The sequence below is a fragment of the Pristiophorus japonicus genome, chromosome 15, assembly GCF_044704955.1.
Source record: "Pristiophorus japonicus isolate sPriJap1 chromosome 15, sPriJap1.hap1, whole genome shotgun sequence".
Taxonomy (NCBI): Eukaryota; Metazoa; Chordata; class Chondrichthyes; family Pristiophoridae; genus Pristiophorus; species Pristiophorus japonicus.
In genome coordinates, this window is record NC_091991.1 from 75,006,021 (window position 1) to 75,032,320 (window position 26,300).

Here is a 26,300-nt window from a genome sequence, read left to right on the forward strand (position 1 = left end):
AAAAGTTCTGTTCAAAAGTGAAACTGTTCTACCTGACTAGAACTGCAGAAAACTTAAATGTGGAGAATTCCGATTTCTAAGATACTCCGTTCTCCACCAGTTGCTCCTAAAAATCAGGAGCAAATCATGTGGAAACTTGGGGCCATAAAATGGGAAGCACTGAAGTCAAAGTGGACCACGCATTACAACAACTTGCATTTGTGTAGCACCTATAACATAGCAAAAAGTGTCCCAAAGTGCTTCACAGTAGCGTTATGAAATAAAATGACAGATATTAAGTGACCAAAAGCTTGGTCAAAGAGGTCGATTTTAAGGAGCGTCTTAAAGGATGAGGTAGAGGGGCAGAGAGGTTTAGGCAGGGAATTCCAGAGCTTAGCACCTAGGCAGCTGAAGGTATGGCCTCAGTACTAAGAATTTACAATAGTGGGGAAAAGGCAAGCCTGTACAGTGTGACATTCAAAATCCGGAGTTCCGGAATCCAGACACCGGGCACGATCCGTGGCGGGGTTGTCCGGAAACCGGAATATGTTCTGAAATCCAGACTCGCCCACCCGACCTCCCCCAGCATTGGCCTGACCTCGGCCCAAAACATCCCCTCAACCTACGGCGTTCCGACCCCCCGCCCCCACCCCTCCACCCGGCCCGACTGACCCCTCCCCCCCCGCCCCAGACCTCAGGCAGCCCAACCGACCCTTCCTCCCCTATCCTACCTACCTCGGCCCAGGCAAAGATGTTCCGAAATCCGGAAATACCCAGAATCCGGAATGGCCTTGGTCCTGAGGTTCCTGGATTTCGGATGTCACACTTTTACTACCAAAACCTAGACATCCTGAAAATAAAGAGCTAGTGGGTTTGTACTGTAACATTTCACCTATACCGTTACCAAATAATATCAGAATTTTGAACAAATATTAATTGTAGTTATATTAGATACAGGTACAATGTCCCGAATCCCAAAAACTGAAATTATCCGAAAACCGGACATTTTTGAGGCAGCCAAAATGGTGACATCGGGTGGCGAGGGACGAGGAAACAGGTAAAAAAATGCAGCGCCAGAGGGCCGCAAGGAGCACCAACAGCGAGGTCCGAAATCCGGCAAGAACCGGCACGGACTCGGTCCCGAGGTTGACGGATTTCAGATGTTGTACCTGTACCACATCACACCAGTCAAAAACATGATAAAAGGCTTTTGCAACTACTGGCATTGTCTGTGATCTTCAGTTAGATAGAAACTGAAGTGATATCCCTTCGGGAATGAAGTATCGCAACAACAAAGGAACATCAACATTACAAACAAAGAAAAAAATCTTCAGATGCTGGAATTGAAACAAAGAGAAAAATACAGAGAGAAAATTGCTGGAAACACTCAGCAGGTCAAGAACATAGCATTTAACTTTTCGGGTGTGGACCCTTAGTCAAAACTTGAGGATACTACAAATGAACAGCATTTAAAAAACAGATCAAAGGGAAGGGGGTGAGAAGTAGAACACACACACACACAGGCACCTGTAATCTGTTCAAGTGGAATACAGGAGATGATTAAATGGTGTAAGTGATATAGCACAAGACAATATGACACAGATTGAGAGAAAACTTAAAGACATTGATAAAACACAGAACATGTGAATGGATGAGATGGTGAGGGAGAAAGAAAGACTTGGATTTATATAGCGCCTTACTTGACCACCGGGTGTCTCAAAGCATTTTACAGCCAATGAAGTACTTTTGGAGTGCAGTCACTGCTATAATGTGGGAAATGCGGCAGCCAATTTGCACACAGCAAGCTCCCACAAACGGCAATGTGATAATGACCAGATAATCTGTTTCAGTGATGATGATTGAGGGATAAATATTGACCAGGACATCAGGGATAGCTCCCCTGCTCTTCTTTGAAATATAGTGCCTTGGGATCTTTTACGTCCACCTGAGCGCGCAAACGGGGCCTCGGTTTAACATCTCATTCGAAAGACGGCACCTTCAACGGTGCAGCGCTCCCTCAGCACTGCACTGGAGTGTCAGCCTAGATTTTGTGGGTCCAAGTCCCTGGAGTGGGACTTGAACCCACAACCTTCTGAATCAGAGGCGAATGTGCTACCCACTGAGCCACAGCTGACATTCTCGACAGATGGAAATGGAAGCACAAAAGACTGTCAAAGCTAAGAATGCCCCAGCAGCCCAGAAAAATAAGCCTTAAAAAGAAAGTTGACACCGAGGGAGCAGACCGACCCATCCCCGCCCCTGCGCCACAAGGGACTCTAGACACCTCACTGTGGCACACAAGGTGCTAACCATCGATTCACATATATTGTCATAGGCACAAAGTACAAGTGGCTAATGCAACCTTGCTGTTTGGACTTTTAGAATAAAATATTTAAAAGCAGATTTACAGGGGAGAGATTACAGAAATGGTTAATATTAAATTAATGAGAAAGTGTAGACTTCACTCAAGTCCTGTGCAGTTTGAAGTCATTTTATCAAACAAAGTCATAAGTAAAATAACATTTTCCATGCAACCAACCATTCAGGCAACTTGAATGATGCACGCAATCGTAGGTTAAAACTTCATCAAAAAGCAGTGTTAGTTGTGATAACATGGCGGGCAGGGGCTACTTTCCTTCTCTCTCCCACGCTTTAGTGTAATTATATTCAATTCTACCCCTTTTTATGAAAAGCAATCCTGGGACACTCGAGACTCTGAAGACGACGTACACCGGTGAGAATCAATTAAAGCAGACTGTTCACAGCTGCGAGTGCCAAGTCGCATTGACATATAGGGCTCAAGGTTCCACATTATTTACGCCTGATTTTTAGGAGCAACTGGTGGAGAACGGACTATCTTAGAAATCGCAATTCTCCACATTTTTTTTTCTGCAGTTCTAGTCAGGTAGAACAGTTCTACTTTGGAACATAATTTTTTCTTCAAAAGGGGGCGTGTCCGGCCACTGACGCCTGATTTGAAAGTTTCCACAGTGAAAACGTACTCCAAATTAAAGTAGAATGGAGCAAGTGAAGATTTTTGTAGAACTGATAAAACCTGTTCTACACATTAAAAAAATCAGGCGCAGGTTACAAATTAGGTGTCCAGAACGAGGTGGGGGGGGAGGAAAGTCATTAAATTCTATAATAAATCCTTATTTATACTTATACAAATAAATCCAACCTGAATAAACATTTATAAGCAAAGAAAAGATTAAATAAACCATCTTCCTACCTGTGTGAAAGTGCTTCAGGCAGGCCTTTCGGGACCGAAGGCTGAACGGGCCGGCCCGAGACTTTGGGCAGGGCCCGTCCCCAGCACCAGATTTACAGGTAGGTGGCGTTGGGTCGGGGAGGTTCGGTGGGAGAGAGAGAGAGAGAGAGAGAGAGAGAGAGAGAGAGAGAGAGAGAGAGAGAGAGAGAGAGAGAGAGAGAGAGAGAGAGAGAGAGAGAAGAAAAAGAGAGAGAGAGAGAGAGAAAATGAGAGAAAGAGAGAGGAGGAGAGAGAGAGAGAGAGAGAGAGAGAGAGAGAGAGAGAGAGAGAGAGAGAGAGAGAGAGAGAGAGAGAGAGAGAGAGGGGGAAAAGAGAGAGAGAGGGAGGGAGGGGGGAAAGAGAGAGAGCAGGAGGGAGGGGGGGAAAGAGAGAGAGAGGGAGGGAGGTCAGGTCGGATCCAGTCTGGGAGCGGGAGTCGGGAGCGCGGGTCGGGTCGGTTCCAGTCGGGGAGGCGGGGAGCGGGAACAGGAGTGCGGGTCGGGTCCAGTCGGGGAACGGGAACAGGAGCGCGGGTCGGGTCCAGTCGGGGGGGCGGGGAGCAGGAACAGGAGCGCGGGTTGGGTCGGGTCCAGTCGGGGGGGGGGGGGGGGGGGGAAAGAGAGCGGGTGTCGGGTCTGGTCCGGAGGCGGGGGGGGGGGGGGAAGCGGGTGTCGGGTCTGGTCCGGAGGCGGGGGGGGGGGGGGGGGTCGGGTCTGGTCCGGAGGCAGGGGGGGGGCGGGGAGCGGGTGTCGGTCTGGTCCGGAGGCGGGGGGGGGGGGGGGGGGGGGGGGGGAAGCGGGTGTCGGGTCTGGTCGGGGGGGGAGCAGGAGCTGGTCGTGGGAGGAGCCTTATTCACACAGCCCCAGTGAGGCCATTCGGCCAGGGCTAGGGGCTGCATGTTTCAGGCCCCTCCCACACAGCTCGGCGCCTGGAGTTACTGTACTTGCGTGCCCACTGTAGCGCGCATGTGCAGAGGTCCCGGCACTGCTTTTAGCGCAGGGACCTGGCTCCGCCCTCCCTATAGCTCGTGATGCGCTGCGCCGAGGGCCAGAGGACCTGCAGGGAGGTGGAGAATACAGAGGATTTTTTTAGGCGAACTTTGTGGCGCGAAAAACGGGCGTCCAGGTCGGGACTGCGCCGATCTAGGCGCGTGTGGAAACTTGGGCCCATAATCTGCACAATGACTCCAACTCGCTGCAAATACCTACTGAGCCACTTCCTCTTACAGCGCTATTTTTGCTGGCTTCCAGAAAGTCGCACATGTGAACATGTCATTTAGGAACACCGCATGAGTCTGGAAAAATACCGTATGGAAACAGATCGACCAACCCCTCTGCTATTTGTGAAGATGTTAACAGAACAAATCCCATAATCACAGAGATGAATTAGTATGTCCTGAACTGTCAAGCAACTTACCACAATTTAGATTCATCCTCTTTGTGTGTGCAGCAGGAAATAAAATCACAAGCCATTTTAAATCTGAAGAACCTTCCCACCCATTTTTCACTCAATCGTGAATGATAATAGCAATTTAGATCTGTAAAAACTAGACATTAAACATGCAGATACTTAAAAATATATACAACAACGGAAGATGCTCATCACGAACATAAAATATCCCCTGGATAAATACTTGAAGGGAAAACATTTACAGGGCTTTGGGGAAAGAGGAGAGCTCTGCCAAAGAGCAGGCACAGGCACGATGGGCCGAATGACCTCCTTCTGTGCTGTAGCATACTATGATTCACTAAAACTTATTAAAGGGGCGTACAGCAGGCGGTGAAGGAAGCAAATGGTATGTTGGCCTTCATAGCTAGGGGATTTGAGCAGGAAAGTCTTACTGCAGTTGGACAGGGCCTTGGTGAGGCCTCACCTGGAATATTGTGTTAGTTTTGGTCTCCTAATTTGAGGAAGGACGTGCTTGCTATTGAGGGAGAACAGCAAAGGTTCACCAGACTGATTCCCAGGATGGCAGGACTGACATATGAGGAGAGACTGGATCGACTGGGCCTGTATTCACTGGAATTTAGAAGGATGAGAAGGGATCTCATAGAAATATAAAATTCTGACGGGACTGGACAGGTTAGATGCAGGAAGAATGTTCCCGATGTTGGGGAAGTCTAGAACCAGAGGATACAGTCTAAGGATAAGGGGTAGGCCATTTAGGACTGATGAGGAGAAACTTCTTCACTCAGAGTTGTTAACTTGTGGAATTCCCTACTGCAGTGTTGTTGATGCCAGTTCGTTGGATATATTCAAGAGGGAGTTAGATGTGGCCCTTACGGCTAAAGGGATCAAGGGGTATGGAGAGAAAGCAGGAAAGGGATACTGAAGTGAATGATCAGCCATGATCTTATTGAATGGTGGTACAGGCTCAAAGGGCTGAATGGCCTACTCCTGCACCTATTTTCAATGTTTCTATGTAAAAAGTACGTTGACTTGGAATGAATATTCATTTCAACATATTCTCTCCAAATTGGAAACATACCTGAAGGTTCTTTTCTGCATCAAGGGTTGTTCCGTAAGCAAACCAAGAAAAGGACAATAAGGATCAGCCTCAGTAGCAACTTAGACAGAAAAGTCTGTACTAACTGGGTACTGCTGTGCAGCAAAAATGTATTCATTTTTTTTCCTGGTATTAAGTAAATCAGCAGGGGCTGCGGCACAATATTAAGGATTTCCAAGGATTTAGAAGCAAATTTTAATCTTTGAACTTTGATCACTAAATATCACAGTGCACCATGTAAACTACCAATATAATGTAGGTCATGCATTGTAATCAAACTATTGGAAATATATCATGTCATTTGCTAGTTTAAAAGGGGCTTATCTTGACAAGCTGTTTAAAATCACAGATTTTTGAAATAGCACTTGACACCACAATATTTCCATTTTTTAAATTTATAAAATAAATACACACCGTCATAGTTTGAGATTTCAGCTCCTTAAGCCAGGAGGAATTTATATTCGGATGTTCGTTGTTAAATTTAATTAAAGGGGGGAATACATTTGCAGAAAAGCTACATGCTGGACTGCAGATAAAAATTCAGACCAAGTGGCTATTCAGATTTGTGCTTTCTGTAGATCATGTATGAGACAATGGATGTTGGTTAAAAACATTCTTAGGGGTACGGTAGCATAGTGGTTATATTATTGGACAAGTAATCCAGAGGCAGGAGTTCAAATCCCACCATAGCAGCCGGGGAATTCAAATTCAATTAATTAAATAGATCCGGCATAAAATTTATTAAATAGATATAGTATCAGTAATGGTGATCATGAAACTACCGGATTGTCATAAAATAGGAAGGAAATCTGCCATCCTTACCCAGTCTGGCCTATATGTGACTCCAGACCCACAGCAATGTGCTTGACTCTAAACTGCTCTCTGCAGTGGCCTAGCAAGCCACTTAGTTGTATCAAACCGCTACGAAAAATAAGACGACCCGGCACTGATCCAGGCACCGGATTTGGAAACGACAAAGGCATACCCAGCCCAGTCGACCCTGCAAAGTCCTGATGAACATCTGGGGACTTGTGCCAAAATTGGGAGAGATGTCCCACAGACTAGTCAAGCATCAGCCTGATAATTATACTCATCCAACATCGTAGACTCCTCAATGTCCTATCCTACCAACAGAACAGACCCACCAGAGATGGCAGCACAGTGGTATGCAGTTGGGAGTCATTTATCACTCCGAATCCCATGAGGTCTCAAGGCATCAGGTCAAACATGCTGATTATCACTTACCACCCTCCCTCAGTGCAGAACATGCTCTGGGTAGGGGATTTCAATGTCCATCACCAAGAGTGGCTCAGTAGCATGAATGCTGACCGAGCCCTGAAGGACACAGCTGAAGGACTGGGTCTGTCGCAGGTGGTGAGAGAACCAACATGAGTGAAATCTACTTGACCTCGTCTTCACCAATCTACCCGTCACAGATTCATCTGTCCATGACAGTATTGGTAGGAGGGGCCACCGCAGTCATCGTGGAGACTTTACACCGAGGACACCCTCCATTATGTTGTGTGGCACGACCACCATGTTAAATGGGATAGATTCAGAACAGATTTAGCAGCTCAAAACTGGGCATCTATATGGCACTGTGGGCCATCATCAGCAGCAGAATTGTATTCCACCACAATCTGTAACCTCATGGCCCGGCATATTCCTCACTCTACCATTACCATCAAGCCAGGGGATCAACCCTGGTTTGATAGAAGAGCATGCCAGATGTACCTAAAAATGAGGTACCAACACGGTGAATATACAACACAGGACTATATGCCTGCTGAACAACAGAAGCAGCATGCTATAGACGGAGCTAAATGTTCATTCAACCAACAGATCTGATCAAAGCTCTCCAGTCCTGCCACATCCAGTTGTGAATGGTGGTGGAAAATTAAACAACTAACAGGAGGAAGTGGCTCAATCCTCAATGATGGCAGAGCTCAGCACGTGAATGTAAAAGACAAGGCTGAAGCATTTGCAGCCGTCTTCAGTCAGAAGTGCCGAGTGGATGATCCATATCAGCCGCCTCCCGAGGTCCCCACCATCACAGATGCCAGTCTTCAGCCAATTCAATTCATTCCACGTGGTATCATGTAGCTGAGCGCACTGGATACAGCAAAGGCCATGGGCCCAGACAACATCCCGGTTGTAGTGCTGAAGTATTGTGCTCCAAAACTAGCCACGCCTCTAGCCAAGCTGTTCCAATACAGCTACAACACTGGCATCTACCCAACAATGTGGAAAATTGCCCAGGTATGTCCTATCCACAAAAAGCGGGACAAATCCAATCCAGCCAATTACTGCTCCATCAGTCTACACTCAATCATCAGCAAAGTGATAGAAAGTGCTGTCGACAGTGCTATCAAGCGGCACTTACTCACCAATAACCTGTTCACTAATGCTCAGTTTGGATTCCACCACGATCACTTGGCTTCAGACATCAGTACAGCCTTGGTCCAAACATGGACAAAAGAGCTGAATTCCAGGTGAGGTGAGTGTCAATGGGATCGGGGGAAAACTGTCCACTGGCTAGAGTCATACCAAGCACAAAGGAAGGAGATCGTGGTTGTTGGAGGCCAATCATCTCAGCCCTAGGACACTGCTGCAAGAGTTCTTCACGGTTAGTGTCCTAATCCCGACCACCTTCAACTGCTTCATCAATGACCTTCCTTCCATCCATCATAAGATCAGAAATGGGGATGTTTGCTAATGATTGCAGTGTTCAGTTCCATTAGCAACTCCTCAGACAATGAAGCAGTCCATGTCCATATGCAGCAAGGCCTGGAAGACATTCAGGCTTGGGCTGGTAAGTGGCAAGTAACATTCACACTACACAAGTATCAGGCAATGACTATCTCCAGCAGGGGACGGTCTATCTACCTCCTCTTGACATTTAATGGCACTACCATTGTCAAATCCCCCACCATCAACATCCTGGGGACTCACCATTGACCAGAAACTTAACTGGGCTAGCCACATAAATACTGTGGCTACAAGAGCAAGTCAGAGGCCAGGTATTTTGTGGCAAGTGTCACACTTCCTGACTCCCCAAAGCTCTTCCACCATTTACAAGGTGCAAGTCAGGAGTGTGATGGAATACTCTCCATTTGCCTGGATGAGTGCAACTCCAAGAACACTGAAGAAGCTCGACACCATCCAGGACAAAGCAGCCTGCTTGATTGGCACCTAATCCATCACTGGCGCACCGTGGCTATAGTGTGTACCATCTACAAGATGCACTGTAACTCGCCAAGGCTTCTTCAGCAGCACCTCCGAAACCCACGACTGGGCAGCAGGTACAAGGGACCACCACCACTTCCAAGTCACACACCATCCTGACTCAAATATATTGTTGTTTCTTCATAATCGCTGGGTCAAATTCCTGGAACACTCTACCTAACAGCACTGTGGGAGTACCTTCACCACACGGACTACATCGGTTCAAGGCGGCGGCTCACCACCATCTTCTCAAGAGATGGGTAATAAATGCTGGCCTTGCCAGCGATATCCACATCCCGTGAATTAATAAAAAATAACAAAATGACAAAGAACTTTCAGGACCTAACAAAGCACTTCACAGCCAATGAAGCACTTTTAAAAATAAGTCACTGTTTCAATGTAGGAAACGTGGTGGCCAATTTGCACAAAGCAAGGTCCCACAACCAGCAATGAGATAATGACCATTAATGTGACGTTGATTGAGCAACAACAATTGGTCAGGACACTAGGGAGAACTTCCCTGCTCTTCCCAAATTTTGCCATGGTTTATTTCTAACTCTTTTTGAGATATGAATAATGAAGAGAATATGGTTAGTTTTGAAAGGGGATTTTTTTTTTTTTTTTAAATTGCACCCATTTGAATTGAGTGGAATATACAACAAGTCCACAACTTAGTGCTAATGACTGACAGCACGTAATTGCACCTTACTATTAATGGCAACAGAGACCGACACCGAGTCCCTGAGTGAGTATTGAATTTCATGTCAATATATGACAAGAGGGTAAAGAGAATACAGCTACAAGCTGCTTATAATAGAAGCAGCACCCATACCTGCCCCAATCACAATGTTTCAGTGCCTCATTAACCACTAACATCTGTGCTCTAGGCTTTTAGAATATAGGTGCCAATGGATCATTGAAGGAATACTCTATATTTCAAGATCAGTAATTAAATCTTCCAAATGCCATGAAAATGTAAATCCTTGCTTGGTCACAAGACTCCCAGGTCCTGACTTACAGGGAGGGGTCAGATTGGTTCGTTCACTGTACGTAATTTGGGACAAGGCCTAAGGAATATCTGAGTCTATCAAAAAAACACCATCATGTACAAGTGGGGCATCTGTGTCCAAACAGGACTCTAAATATACAACACTCAGTTGACTCACATGCAGCAATCACTTATTGATGTGTGAAAACCTACATTTGAATATCGATTGAAGTTAGGACTGAGATCAGATGGATACAATAAGCAAGCTCTTGATGCTGTACAAGATAGACTATATGTAGGGTAAAGATCTGTCAATATCACACACACCTTTGTTTTATTTGACCCTCCCCCTCCATATACTCTTGTTGATTTAATCCCAAATTGCTTAAGGTTTATGAGGACTAAAAACACTGCAATCTGTGTCAACTGCTCCAACTTGATCCTAACTATATTATAATGAGGTGTAGTCACCCCTTGGTAGTTTCATGGAAATATTCCTGGAGATACTCACAATCATCGGCCCTCGGTTGCCGTCACGGTACACATGGAGGTAGCCAATATACAGAACAAGGGCGGCAATACAGTAGAGAAAGGCCAACACTGCGATCGCAACAAAAAACTCAGCAGAGGATGAAAAATCTCCCGTTAGGAAGGTATTTTTACTTTGATTGCAGACTGTCGCGGGGATGATCACAATATGGTTCAACCTGAAAAATATCACACACATTCAACAATTACTTTTACAATGAAGTTGCATTCGCTACCTACTTCCGCCCTCATCAAAATTTCTTCTCAAAAATGCTCACAGTGCAGTTACCCTCCAGCTTCTAGGGCAGTAAATGTGGGAGACCTCATGACTGTGCTAATACCATAACTGCTCTGCATCACTCAACAACATGCTGCTAACATGGGGACAAGACTACCTCATTTATTCCCCGTCTTCATCTCTGACCATGCAAGGCTGTGGCACTAGATGCTGGCTTTGCAAATAAATGAAAGCGTCTTGTCCTGGGACAGGTTAGGAGACTTTTTTTTTTTAAATACTAAAAGTTTTCAAGATTGCAAAATGCAACAGACTCAAACTCGGTCACTAAATCTCTGAAAGCTTCTGTTTAACGAAAGCATCATGATGTAAAATGCCAGCTAAACGATGTGGAAAGATGAAGAATTGAACCTCTTCATTAAACAGCAGAACTTTGAAGCTAATTTAACTTTGGGGAGTAGAATATCACATATTCTGCACACGTTGAAAGTTACATCAATATGAAGCTACAAGAATTTGACTTGACCCAGGCAATCCTACATCAAATAATAATGCCCACAACACACTAACCTGAATGGATATTGGAAGGCCGCAGCATATTCTTGACTGTCAGTAGCGTTCTGGCATTCCACATTCAATGCAGTTTTGCCATTGAATCCGCCACATGTTGCAAATGCAAAAATTGCAAATATCTGGGGGTTTTTTTAAAAAAAAAGGGGAAACAGAGATCCATTAAAAGTGATGAAAACAAGTTTTAACTTTTCAGCAATCTTTCCCCCCCCCCCAAAAAAAATGAAATGTTTAATTGTTAGCTGTTCACATTTTATTCCTAATTACCTTTTAAAATAACAAATGTGGGATCACCGATAATTTGCTGGAAAACGCACCAAATGGAGTGGTACTGAGACATTGGATAGCTGCAAGCACCTTTGAAAGCTCAAAGATTGCACAAAAGAGAACCTTAGCTGACAAAGAGGAGCTGATGCTTTTATCTATCACAGCTCAGGGCCTGGCCGAGCAAAACCAAAACTGGATCTGTACTGTTGTTCACTCTACAGAGGTCAGGTCATTTACATTTAGGAGAGTTGCTGCTAGCCCGAGAATACCTCCCAAATCCACCTAGAAGGACAAGGGCAGCAGGCGCATGGGAATACCACCACCTCCCAACTCGCCTCCAAGTCACAAATCATCCTGACTTGGAAATATATCGCTATCCCTTCAATCGTTGCTGGGTCAAAATCCTGGAACTCCCTCCCCAACAGCACTGTGGGAGTGAGTACCTTCACTACAAGGACTGCAGCGGCTCACCACCACCTTCTCAAGGGCAATTAGGGATGGGCAATAAGTGCTGGCCTTGCCAGCAATGTCCACATCCTGCGAATTAATTTAAAAAAAACAACCCATCTACAGCCCACCAATACGATAAACGTGCCGTAAAGAGTGCTACTAGGGATATATTTTCGGTTCAGCACATTTTTTGTTGAATAGCCGTGTCAAGAGTCCAATCATCACGGTCTTCAAATGATATAATGGGCAATGTGCAAACATTTCAACCAACCCAGCAGTAAACAAAATTCAATCTCGCCTGAAATAATGAAACCCTGTTAGTAGAAACATCAGTGAGCTCAGAGACATTCACCAACTACAATTTTTACACAAGCTAGAGTCAGAGACTTGAACGACTGCAGCTTTTCGACATGTTTTGCCTCTCGAGACCATTGCTACTCTGCATGCACCATCGCACCAACTCTAAGCATCAGTCAGGACGGCGCTGTACTTTCATTGCATGTGATGGACAGGCATGAAAAAATATATATACATTTGTGCAAGAGTGGTACAGAACACTGAAATCAGAATATTTCTCACAAAGAGTTCAGCCCTCCAAAATTCAGCTTTGCACTTACATTTTTTAAAACAGTTCACTGGGCCTCAAACTCCGTAACAGGGACTTCAGCTCAGCACCAACAATGAACGCACTAATGGCGTGCCCAGCATGATTTCACCCCATTTTGTCCATCTCTCAATATTCCAATAACTCTCCTTCATACCAGGACAGAAGGCTAGCAGTTCATACCGTGAACATACTTTTTATTAAATTTTGAGAAATTCTTTCACAGAAGTCACTTTCCAACTCACCTCAAAGAATCCATTTAGACAGTGCATGAGTCCTGAAACCCTACAAACCATCAGCAATAGGTCATACTTCTGAAGCAAAGACCGTCTTCGCAAAGTCGTCAGGTTTCACTCACTACATTCCCCTGTACAAATCACTTGTTACAATTTAAGAGGCTGTTCATTATTGCTAAAATTATATTGTTGCAGCTGTAAAACTAAGTAATTTGAAAAGGCACGCAAATAAATTGCAGGATGAACAGTACATTTAATATCATTCTGGAAAAATGGAATCTACTGTTGCTACCTGCCACCATGCTGCTTCCCGCTCTGCACAAGATGTCAACCCTGATCCAGTCTCATTAACAAACGCTGGTCCTGTCCGCTTGAAAACTCTACTCCCGGGGTGGGGGATGATTAAAAAAAATGCCACATTCCACTGCAACTGCAGAATTGGTGATTGTTGGAGCAGCCCAGTTAAGAGGTCCGCCATACCGTCCATGATGAAAAACCAAAAGATCCCATTTAACCCCACGAGAGCAAAAGCAGAGCCAAATGCTGGCCACGGCTGCCATAGTGAGCCTCTGGAACACATTGCTGGCTGGCTTACTCTCTCTATGCACTCAAGAGGGAGCTGGACTGATACTTGAGTGGGACAGGGGTCACATCACATACACGTCTTTATAGCCAACACTTGGACCAGATCGCGTGAAGGAGGTCGGAGAAAGAATTTTCCAGAGTACTTTCCCCTCATTGGCCCTGTTTTTTTTCTTTTTTGTGCCTCTCCCAGGAGATTATATGGCTGGGGGGGGGGGGGGGGGGGGGAAAAAGAGTTCATTCATAATGCTCTGGGTTTTGCGAGTGGGCTGGGAGCCTGATGGACGAGCTGGTCCTGTCAATTTCGTATATGATCCAGATAGACTCCAAATTCAAAACCCTGATCTGTGTCAGGTTAGCACATCTGAGCGAAAAGCAGGTCGCTGTATTGCATAATGACTGCAATTTTTTCTTCCTGATTTCTAAATGCTTTCACATTAAAATGCAGGTTTGCAAATGCAGTGTGCACCTTAATTACTGCAAGAAAACGAGCTAGTTCGGAATTGCTTCATGGTCGCACGCTGCTGGGACACCAGCAGGACAATACGGTTTGCACTAAGTTCTCCAAACATTGGTCAGAGACAAGAATTGTTTATGGAATGCAATTGCAAATATCTCAACCACTTTTGGAGCACGTGTATATATTGTACTGATCTGCAGTGGCATTCTACTTTCAAAGTGTGGCCCTTCGGAATCGTTTTATTCCATTCCTTGGAGGCCTGCCAATTTGGGTCAATATGAAGCAGTAACCAGCACTATTTTCCCAGCCCAGGCACCTCACTATTGCAGCCAGGTCAACGGTCCTTATCCCTATTCAGAAGCCGGCATCAATGGAGTGACGCTCCAGTGGGGTGGGAGAAATACTTGACCGCTCCAATGCTCCCCCCATCCCCTAGATTTTCCTCTTCATTAAGTTATTTTCACTTTCAAATGGTGAACATTACAAAATATATTCAAGGAGACAGAATGGTACATTTTGCCATGCAAGATGGTTTCACAACAATGTAATTCAGGAAAAACCATTACCTACCCCACCCGCCACTCCCAAAAAAAAATCACAACTGAGACTGCTACAGTCAGAGCTGTGAAAACTTGCTGTCATTTTACTGGGAAATTAACTTTCACAACTTGGCATTGGTCCAACACAGTGCTAACACTCCAACCAGCACTGCTAACCAGCTCTAAAACACAACATATTGTTGCTTCCTTCTGCATTTGTGTGAATGTGATTTGCCCGCGATACACGGTGGATGGTAACCCCAAAGAGCGAAGTAACCAAAATATTTTTTAAAAACAGGAAATCTCACTTCGTGATTACCCCCTAATTGTTCGCAGTTGCGTTCAGAATCACTATGGTAATCGCCCATCAACGAGGTATGAACAGCTGATTGACGATCTGAATTTGCCTGAAATCAGCAGAGCCTTTTACATGGGTAGTGTAACTAGGAGGATTGGGCCGCTGGGACTCCGGGGTCGCTGTCGAGGCTGGCGTCTAGCCGGCCGAAGGGACTCCGGGGCCATTCCAGGACAACAGAGGGCTGGTGGCACCCATGGAGCAGTGCCAGGGGAGTAACCTACTGACTTACATTTTAGACTTTTAATCAATTTTCAATCTTTTTTAAAAACGTTTAATCAACCTGCGTAACTTTTTAAACAATTTGGAAAAACTTTTAAACAACTTGGAAACCTTTGGAGAAACTTTTAATAACTTTGGAAAAAACTTTTTAAAACATTCCTCAGAACTCCAGCCTGCCCCCTCCAACCAAGCCTCGGGCCACCTACCTACCATCAATGGCGCTACTCGGCTCCGAGCCTACGGCTAACACCTCACCGTAGGCATTTAGGCTTATACAGCAGTGCCTCGTCTCCAGTCATCTTGGACCCCCTTGCCACTGGACCAAGACTTTGCTCAGCTAAGCCCGTGTGCATCGGCCACCCCACGTTAAAAGAACTCACGTACAGGACCTTCCACTTCGTTAATATTAAGTTCGGGACCTGGAAAATCAGGATCCTCATGGACAACTCCAACAGGCCGAAACGACGCACCGCCATAGTTGCCCGGGAACTTAGACGTTTTGACATCGATATCGCTGCCCTGAGACCGACCCGGCGGGCAGGGGAAGGCCAGCTCAAGGAACAAGGTGGGGGGTTACACCTTTTTCTGGAAAGGAAAACCAGAGGAAGAACGCTGCCTTCATGGAGTCGGCTTTGCCGTCAAAAATGAGTTGGTCGACCGCCTCAAAGACTCCCCCTGCGGGGTTAACGAACGCCTCATGACTCTTCGTCTTACCCTATCCCGGAACCAATGCACCACAGTCATCAGTGCGTACGTCCCAACACTCAATGCAGCGGATGAGGCCAAAAGAGGGTTTTTATTCCAACCTCGAGAAACCTCTGTCCCGCGTCCCCACGGGCAACAAATTGATCCTCCTAGGTGACTTTAATGCCAGGGTCGGCAAAGACACAGCCCTCTGGGGAGGCGTGATTGGCAGAGAGGGGGGTAGGGAAAGCCAAATCCACCGGTACCCTACTCCTGACAAAATGTCTAGAACATGAACTCATCACCAACACTCTGTTCCACCAAAGGGACAAATACAAGGCATCGTGGCAACACCCTCACTCCAAACACTGGCACCTGTTCGACTAGGTTATCGTCCGAGCCAGCGATCGCCAGGATGTGCGCATCACCCGCGCCATGACAGGAGCTGACGACTGCTGGACAGACCACCGCCTAATCCAATCCATCATCTACATTAACATAGCCCCAAAGCAAAGGGGACAGCAGAAACAGTGTTGCAAAAAAAGTCAATACCGGGGCACTTAAAGACCCAGCTAAGAGAGCCCTATACAGCCAGCGCCTCACAGCTAATCTGGCATGCCTTGATGACCCGGAGATGCTGAATGCACATAGCGCTTGGTCTGCCCTCCAGAACCAGTGCCTGTGAAGAGACACTTGGTCACAACCAGAAAACACCAGGACTGGTTTGATGAAAATGATCAGGAGATCCAAGAACTAATAGATTGCAAGCACAGAGCATTTCTGAGCTTCAAGCAACAACCCAACTCAGGAGCAGCAAAGCAACGCTACAGACGGCTCAAGGCTGAGGTCCAACAAAAAACCCGGAACAGATGGTGGATGGAGAAAGCACAGGAGATAAAACAACTGGCCGACAGCCACGATATGCGAGAATTCTTCACTGCAGTCAAGGCACCTATGGTCCAAACTCCCAAGGCCCCACCCCACTCCTGGCCAAGAACGGGGAAACATTCATCAAGGACACCGAGGCTGTCAGGGCCCGCTGGAAGGAGCACTTCGAATATCTCCTCAATCGAGGAGAACATTTGACTCGAATGTTCTCGACTCCATCACGCAGCATGCGACCCGCCACCACCTCAATGAAACCCCAATGTTGCACGAGGTAGGCAAAGCCATAAAACAGCTCAAGAACAACAAGGCTACGGGTGCGGATGGAATCCCTGCTGAGGCGCTGTTGATGCGGATACATGACCTCATCTCTCTCATCTGGAGGGAGGAGAGCATGTCGGGAGATCTCAGAGATGCATCTTTAAAAAAGGGGACAAGTCCGACTGCGAAAACTACAGGGGAATCTCCCCTGCTATCAGCCACTGGGAAAGTTGTTGCTAGAGTTCTCCTCAACCGCCTTCTCCCTGTGGCCGAGGAGCTCCTCCTGGAATCACAATGCGGATTTCGTCCCCTACGGGGCACAACGGACATGAGCTTTGCAGCGCGACAGCTGCAGGAAAAACACAGAGAGCAGCGTCAGACCTTATACATGGCCTTTTTTGATCTTACAAAGGCCTTTGACACGGTCAACCGCGAGGATCTATGGAGCGTTCACCTCCATTTCGGATGCCCTCAAAAGTTTGTCAACATCCTTTGCCTGTTCCACGACGACATGCAGGCCGTGATCCTTACCAACGGATCCATTACAGACCCAATCCACGTCCGGGGTCAAACAGGGCTGCGTCATCGCTCCAACATTCTTCTCAATCTTCCTCGCTGCCATGCTCCACTTCACAGTCAACAAGCTCCCCGCTGGAGTGGAACTAAACTACAGAACCAGTGGGAAGCTGTTTAATCTACGCTGCCTCCAGGCCAGGTCCAAGATCACACCCCAACCTCTGTCGAAGAGGTACAGGACGTGGACGACGCCTGCATCTGCGCACATTCTGAGGTTAAACTCCAGGATATATTCGATGTATTCACCGAGGCATATGAAAGCATAGGCCTTACGCTTAACATCCGTAAGACGAAAGTCCTTCACCAGCCTGTCCTTGCCGCACAACACTGCCCCGCAGTCATCAAGATTCACGGCGCAGCCCTAGACAATGCGGACCATTTCCCATACCTCAGGAGCCTCGTCAACAAAAGCAGACACTGATGCGGAGATTTAACACCGCCTCCAGTGTGGCAGGGCAGCCTACGGCCGCCTGAGGAAAAGAGTGTTCGAAGACCAGGCCCCCAAATCTACCACCAAGCTCACGGTCTACAGGGCTTTAGTAATACCCACCCTCCTGTATGGATCAGAGGCATGGATGATGTACAGAAGAGACCAAGTTGCTGGAGATATATCACCAACGATGTCTCTGCAAGATCCTGCAAATCCCCTGGGAAGACAGACGCACAACCATTAGTGTCCTCACCCAGGCAAACACCCACAGCATTGAAGCACTGACCACACTCGATCAGCTTCACATGGGTCGCATGCCAGACACGAGACTCCCTAAGCAAATGCTCTATGCGGAGCTCTTTCACGGCAAATGAGCCAAAGGTGGACAGTGGAAATGTTACAAGGACACCCTCAAAGCCTCTCTGGTAAAGTGCGACATCATCATTAACACCTGGGAGTCCCTGGCTGAAGACCACCCTAGGTGGAGAAAGTGCATCCGGGAGGGCATTGAGCTCTTCGAATCTCAACGTTGACAGCGTGGTGAGGCCAGGCGCTGGCAGCAGAAGGAGCGTGTGGCAAACCATTCCCACCCAACCCTTCCCTCGGCGAATGTCTGTCCCACCTGTGACAGAGTCTGTGGCTCTCGTATTGGACTGTTCAACCACCAAAGAACTCACTTCAGGAGTGGAAGCAAGTCCTCGATTTCGAGGGACTGCCTATGATGACTTATTGAACTGCCCAAAATAGTTGCTGCACTCAAAACATTATGAGCGCCGCCTTTTATGAATCTCATAGTGACGGCAAATGGTCAGCGCGTCAGTTGCCAGATGTAGGTGGCTGCCCGCGAGAAGCGTGGACAGTGTAAGTGGTGGGGAGAAACTAGGTCTAGAGTACACTAGCAAGGTGCACCATTCTCAAAGAGTCTGGGCAATATCAACTGCAAGACTTGCGCCCAAGGTCCTTTGTGCACACACACTTTCTCCCCTCCCCAACTATCTTCTCAACTGCAAGGAATTCATTCAAGTTAACAATTAATTTTACCCTCAATTACAATTTACCATATGGCAGAAGTATTTAAAACTTCAGAGACACAAGACGAGAAAGGCTATTGTAACATGCAATACCTGTACAGGTATTAGCATGAGGTTAGAATAATTATATAGATATAATTTTTTTTTTTTTGTTAAGTTTTGCTGTCCAACCCAGATAATGGGTTTGCATACTTTCCACAACCCAGTGAAATATACAAATTAAAATCAAATTGATACGATACCAAGGTCCGATTCGCCTTCTGATAATTCAGTTATGCTTTTGCACAAAAAATATTATCCAATAATTTGAATTAAGCAATGCAGATTACACAGCGACAAAAAAGTTACATGATAATTTGAATGGAGGAGGCTGTAATCATAATAGTCGATAGTGGCATCGAATTACTGGCTGTATAACGATTCCTGGAATCGCTGCCAGGTTAACTGGCAGTTAACAAAGGTGAAAACGACCAATATCTCAAACAGTGGCACTGAATTACTTTCACGTGTTCTTGCACTCTTGGAAAAGATCTCCAACCATTTCAATCAGTAGTGTTCTACAGGACTCGTTATTCACTGAAGAACACGAGCAGCCACCAGCTAGCTCCCTGCCCCGATATTGGGCACCTGTGTATTCCTTCCCATTTGTCACCACTGCTTCAAACAAGGAGCCACAATGAAACTCAACGGGTTAATTCCTCCCGGGCTGCTGCACGATCGCTGCAAAGCAACGATCGCTTAATGGTGGTTGGAAGTTTCACTTGTTGGTGGAAACCTCAGCTCATTAGCCATTGTGTGTTCATTTGCTAACACTTAACTATCAGCTGCACAATGTCAGATTGAGCTCTCCTCCTGGTACGACAACCACAGAGCAAACTGCCTTTTCAAAGCCATAAATGAATCGGCAGTTCACTCACCCCACACTGATGCAGGAAGTGTGGAGGTAAGCGGTTATAGATTACACAAACGCAGTGTGCCATCTGTTATGAGGCCGCAGCCGCCATACAGGAATACACAGAATACTTTCTTTATCAGAACATTACCCAACCATTATTTCCCCCCCCCCCAATCTAAATTTTAAAAAGAATTTCCCCTGCATTTAAAAAAAATGTAGCAGCCCTTTAAAAGAGCAAAGTAGACACTCACAATGTTGCCTATACAGGTACAACCATACTGGCTTGTGACCTGCAGGGCTAGATGAAAAGGACTTCATCTCTGCTGAATGAAGCTGGGAAGGAGGACAAGAATGACTGGGTTCAGGATATCAAAATAGGTTTTAAATGCAACAATATTGAAGGCTAAAGAAAAAAAATGGCATATCAAAAAAAAGATGTAGAAATGGTCAGTATTAAGGTGCTGGCCACTGGGCTTCTACTTTTAAAGCACATACAGCAAAGTTACTGAGTCTTCACCTTGACTTGTTGCCCACCAAGTGAATAGTATCTATATTAAAATAAATTGTAAATACTAATATAACTGAACCCCAAAACCGAGAACCTAACCTCGCGGCCACAAGATCAGTTTCAATTCCTGTCTTGAATACGGAGGCCGCTCTTCACAAGGCTACTGAATGACAGGACTCGGGTCTGCATCCGACTCCTCACATAGCCAGTCCCTAATTTCAAGCCAGCCATTGTGGCCAACAGATGGAGGAAAACTAAATTGGTCCAGCAGTTTTCATTGGGCATTTCTCACCTGTGCAGTGGCTAGAGATACAGAAACAGAGAGCAAACGGCACTGAATCCCAGCTGTCAAAATCCTATACACAGAAAGGCTGAGTGGAGATTCAGACACATGGAGCAGCAGAAACCTCTCAAGGGCCCAAGTGAAGGAGAGGCGTATCCACTGACACCCCACCGAGAACTACATGTACCACCAGGAAGGTCAACCACAAATCGAATCATTTACAAAGTTTTACTACATTAAAAGAACTTGCATTTATATAGCGCCTTTCACAATCGCAGGACGTCCCCCAAAGCGTTTGACGGCCAGTTAATTACTTTTGACGCGTAGTCACTTGTTGTAATGCGGGAAACTCAGCAACCAATTTGCTCACAGCACGCTCCCACAAACAGCTGTTGTAACATCTGCCCTAGAGATGTATACAGGCCTAACCGAATAGGCTAGCATTCCTAACTCAAAAAGGATCACAAAGGTATTAAAATTCATGACGGTAACGTGGAAATACTGTGCAATTTTTTTTTTTTTTAAGACCTCAAAAGTACACAAGCTGGTAGTGGTTCTCAGGTTGCTAACAATAGGACAGGACTGAAACAACTAAGTTGAGGGCTTAGTTAACAATAGGACAGGAGTCCTCCTATTGTTAACTAAGCCCTCAACTTAGTTGTTTCAGTTCAGAAAACAATTAAAATAAACCAACAGCAATACCTGGGGAACAACATCCTCATCCGAGTGAGTTCAAACGGGGATAATTGGATTGGGCAGCACTGCAACTTGGTCATTTATGCAGCGAAATGCAAGTTCTTGACTCCCAATATTTTCCATCCCTCCTCAGCCTTCAGAAATCAGGGACAAAGCTTCCAATCCCCTCCACCCAACAGTAAGAATTGCGCACCTCGAATTTCCACAGATGGGGCGAGTGAGAGCCATGTATTAAAGGTGCATGGAGGGAAATACATCTATCTGCACACACTGCCTGCAGTGAAGAGAAACAAGGATGAATCTGAACGTAAAAAAAACAGAAAAATAAAATGTACAGACAATGTTCAAAATTATGAAGGGTCGTGATTGAGTAGATAGCGAGAAAGTTGTTTCCACATAATAGGCTTGCCAGCAAAATTGAAGCCCATGGAATAAAAGGAACAGGGGCAGCCTGGATATGTAATTGGCTCAGTGACAGGAAACAGAGTAGTGGTGAACGGTTGTTTTTCAGACTGGAGAAGGTATGCAGTGGTGTTCCCAAGGGGTCAGTTCTAGGACCACTGCTTTTCTTAATATATATTAATGACTTGGACAAGGGTGTACAGAGCACAATTTCAAAATGTGCAGATGACACAGAACTTGGAAGTAAAGTGAACAGTGAGGAGAAGAGTGATAGGCTTCAGGAAGACTGGCTGGTGAAATGGGCGGAAACGTGGGCGTATGAAATTTAACGCAGAAAAGTGTGAAGTGATGCATTTTGGTAGAAAGAATGAGGAGGGGACATATAACCTAAAAGGTACAATCCTAAAGGGGGTGCACAAACATTGAGACCTGGTGGTATGTGTACATAAATTGTTGAAGGTAGCAGGGCAGGTTGAGAAAACGGTTAAAAGGGCTTACAGGGTCTTGGGCTTCAAATAGAGATGTAGAGTACAAAAGTGTGGAAATTATGAAGAACCTGTATAAAACACTGGTTCAGCCACAACTGGAGTACTATGTCCAATTCTGGGCACCATATATTAGCAAGGATGTGAAGGCCTTAAAGGTGGTGCAAAAAGGATTTACGAAAATGATTCCAGGAATGACGGTCTTCAGTTACGTTGATAGACTGGAGAAGCTGGCGTTGTTCTCTTTGGAGCAGAGAAGATTGAGAGATTTGATGGAGGTGGTCAAAATCATATGGGGGCTAGACAGAGTAGATAGCGAGAAACTGTTCACATTGGCAGAAGGGTCGAGAACCAGAGGACACAGATTCAAGATTGGCAGAACCAAAGGCGACACAATAAAAAAAGTTTTTTTTTTTAAACACAGCAAGTGGTTAAGATCTGGAATGCACTGCTGGAAAGGGTGGTGGAGGCAGACTCAATTTTATCTTTCAAAAGAGAGAGTTGGATAAGTATCTGAAGGAGAAGAAATTGCAGGGCTACAGGAAAAGGGCAGGGGAGTAGTACAGGCTCGATAGGCTGAATGGTTACAGCATGGAAGGAGGCCATTCTATGATACACTGGCAGGGGGGGTCAGTAATCAGAGCGACACAGATTTAAGGTTAGCAACAAAGTCAGCAGGTGACGAGGAGAAATGTTTTTAACTCAGCGAGCTGTAATATTCTGGAATGCACTGCTTGAAAGGGTGGTGGAAACAGCCAAATAGCCATCTTCTGAGCTGTAAACTGGTCCAACTTTCACCAGATTTGAGCAGTGGCTTTAACACTGAAGTAACATTTTTAAAGATACTGAAACCAGTACCAAATAGCTAAGATATTTTGAATTTGCATACATGCACAATTTAAACTGACCAATTATTTGCATAAGGGGAAATTAGTCTGATTAACAAAAGAGTGTTTCTCTTTCTGAAACACAGGGAAAGAAAATCCAACTTTTCCAAGGTTCAGAACCAGGATTTTTTGAATATCAAGCAGCTAAATAAATGTTTCAATGAAGTAGAACATGTGCAGATGTGTGGCGCAATTCTAAATTCTCGCCACTAAACTTTGGGTTTGAAATTCAAGAACTCAACAGTGATATACTTCATGGACTTCACTGTGGGATAGAGAGTGCACAAAGTAGTGAGAAGTGGGGGGGGGGGGTTTGCAGTAAATTAATTAACGTAGTATTTATAACCCAATACATATGGAAGCCCTTTTAGCCTGCCCATGAGAATGGTCCCAATGTTGAGAACATTAAGACCCCCTTTCCCAGAAGAATTGAGCACTCAGGGCACCAAAACCAACTAAAAAAATGACAATAACACTGCAAATGTATAAGTTTACTTTTAAATGGTAGCACATTCAATTCCTTTAACTTGAGCAGTTGCAGGCTTTGTGAAGTGCAGTTTTAAAAATCAAATCTTAAAAGTAGGACCTCACCAAACCCACAAACAGGAGATTTCAAAACAAGCAGTTGTGAAAAGCGCCGCAGCTATCCGCTTCAACTTCACCCAAAATGCAGCACAAACAGTATGAGCATCTTGCACAAATTTACAATCATTGCCGCCAAGGCAGCCTCGAAGTCACAAAATGCACACCACTCCGCAACTAAATATGTCCCAACAGCCACAACACTGCACACCAGGAACTGGTGATTTATGGCAAATAACCCAGTCTGTACTGCAGCTGCCATAACTCTCATCTGCAGCTGGATAATGTCACCTCACATTTACTAAAACCGTCTTCCCTTATCAGTAGAATCAGAGACCCACTTTTATTTATATTCGGTTTACGATTCTGCCATCAAAGTAAATGTGGAGAGCGAACTACAGCGAATGAGACCTAAATCAAGGGTCTACTTGGATGTGATGCAACCTCCCCTTCAACTCTCACTGAGGTAATATAGTCTTTGGCCCAGCTCACATGAACAACTATGGGTGACAGCTGCCACCATTGTGGAAGTGTACGAGAGTGAGCACCTTCAGGAGAAGTAGCTAGTGTAAAAAAAACACCTGTCCCGACATGTACTTCTCCTCCCCACCCTTTTTACATACTTAAGTGAAATTAATGGTTATTTATGATTAACAAACATTAATTTAACGATCAAACATTAATCACTAAATAATCATGATCAGTACAGAACCATTAATTTCACTAAACAAATATTAATTTCACTAAATAAAAATTTCACTGACCATTAATTTCACGAGTAATCAAACATCACTTAGGATTGCCAGTAAATAAACATTAATTTCACTAATAATCGCATTAATTTCACTAAAAAAAGCATAAATTTCATTATCAAATAGTAATGTCAGTAAATGATTAATTTCACTAAACATTAATTTCACTAAAAACATTAATTTCACTATCAAATAGTAATGTCAGTAAATGAACATTAATTTCACTAGCAAACATTAATTTCAGTAATAAACGAGCATGTTTCCCCATAGTGTTGCCTCAGCTGCTCCCACTGCCTCTCCTTTCCTCACTCTGCAAGAAGTGAAGAGGCTGCGGCTGATGCTCGAGGAGTTGGCACCGAGCCCCGGGGCTGGGGCTGGTCACAAGGCAGAGCCCAGCACGGCGCAGCCCGCCCTGGGCAGCCCCCGCCCCAGAGCAGCGGCAAGCCCCGCTGCTCCCCTCCCCTCCCGGCCCGGCCCAGCCCCGAGCTCAAGTTTGAAGCGTCCCCCAGCCCACGCTCCCTCCCTTCTTTGCTCCCTGAGCTGCCAGGCCCAACCCCGGGCCCGGCCATCTTTATAATTAATTAATGAAAGACATAAAACTCCAACTCACCCACTCCAAGAGTTTGATGAAGCCGATCGGCTCCTTCAGGGGCCCAAAGTCCAGCTGCAGTCCGGCCATTCCCTGCGAGGGGAGGGAAGGAGTTTTGAGGAGAGGTAGGCTGAACTCTGAGCAAACAATAAATGGGTGAAGGTGCTATCGCGCTGCTCCTGTCCGTCCGTCCGCTGCCTCCACTTCCGCCGTCAAACTGGACGCAAAGTTCCTCCTGAGCAGCAGCTGAGCCGGAGCTGTGCAAGCCAGACTCCTCCTCCTGCTCTGCCACAGGCAGGCTGCGAGCTCAGCTTCCTGTCACTCCCTCCACACACACAATGCCAAAGGTAACCAGGACCTTGCACAGCAACTCTGCATCAGGCAACTGTTCAAACTGAGATTTGTGATTTAACACACACACACACAAAAATGGATCGCCGACAAACCCGTTTAAACATTTGAAAGCAAATCATTTTCCCTTTCACGACCTCAGGATTTTACAACAACAATGTGTATTTATAGAGCACCTTTAACGCAGTACAACGTCCCAACGTGCTTCACAGGAGACAAAACATTTGACCCCCGAGCCACATAAGCAGAAATTACGGCAGTCCCTCGAAATCGAGGAAGACTTGCTTTCACTCCAAAAGTGGGTTCTCAGGTGACTGTACAATCCAATGTGGGAATTACAGTCTCTGTCACAGATTGGTCAGGCAATGGTTGAAGGAAAGGGTGGGTGGGGAGTCTGGTTTTCCACACGCTCCTTCCGCTGCCTGCGCTTGTTTTCTACATGCTCTCGGTGACGAGACTCAAGGTGCTCAGTGCCCTCCCGAATGCTCTTCCTCCAATTAGGGTGGTCTTGGGCCAGGGATTCCCAGGTGTCGGTGGGGATGTCGCACTTTATCAAGGAGACTTTGAGGGTGACCTTGAAATGTTTCCTCTGCCCACCTGGGGATTGCTTGCCGTGTAGGAGTTCCGAGTAGAGCGCTTGCTTTAGGAGTCTTGTGTCGGGCATGCGGACAATGTGGCCCGCCCAACGGAGCTGGTCGAGCGTGGTCAGTGCTTCAATGATGGAGATGTTGGCCTGATCGGGAACACTGACATTGGTGCGTCTATCCTCTCAGTGGATTTGCAGGATCTTGCGGAGGCAGCGCTGGTTGTATTTCTCCAGCGCTTTGAGGTGTCTACTGTATATGGTCCACGTCTCTGAGCCATATAGGAGGGTGGATATCACTACTGGCCTATAGACGATAAGCTTGGTGTCAGATTTCAGGTTCTGGTCTTCAAACACTCTCTTCCTCAGGTGACCGAAGGCTGCGCTGGCGCATTGGAGGCGGTGTTGGACCTCGTCGTCGATG

General features: G+C 45.9%; 1 protein-coding gene across 1 annotated transcript in view; it reads right to left on the reverse strand.

Annotated features, from left to right (window-relative positions):
* LOC139280854 (synaptophysin-like protein 1) overlaps positions 1–25,206 on the reverse strand; it is a 29,742-nt gene extending 4,536 nt beyond the window's left edge. The window contains exons 1-3 of the mRNA XM_070900611.1: positions 24,964–25,206; positions 11,282–11,403; positions 10,460–10,655 (exon numbers count right to left, since the gene is read on the reverse strand). Of these exons, the coding sequence (XP_070756712.1) occupies positions 10,460–10,655; positions 11,282–11,403; positions 24,964–25,032 (387 nt within the window). The 5' untranslated portion in view covers positions 25,033–25,206. The remainder of the gene's footprint in view (positions 1–10,459; positions 10,656–11,281; positions 11,404–24,963) is intronic.
* Positions 25,207–26,300: the final 1,094 nt, after the last annotated feature.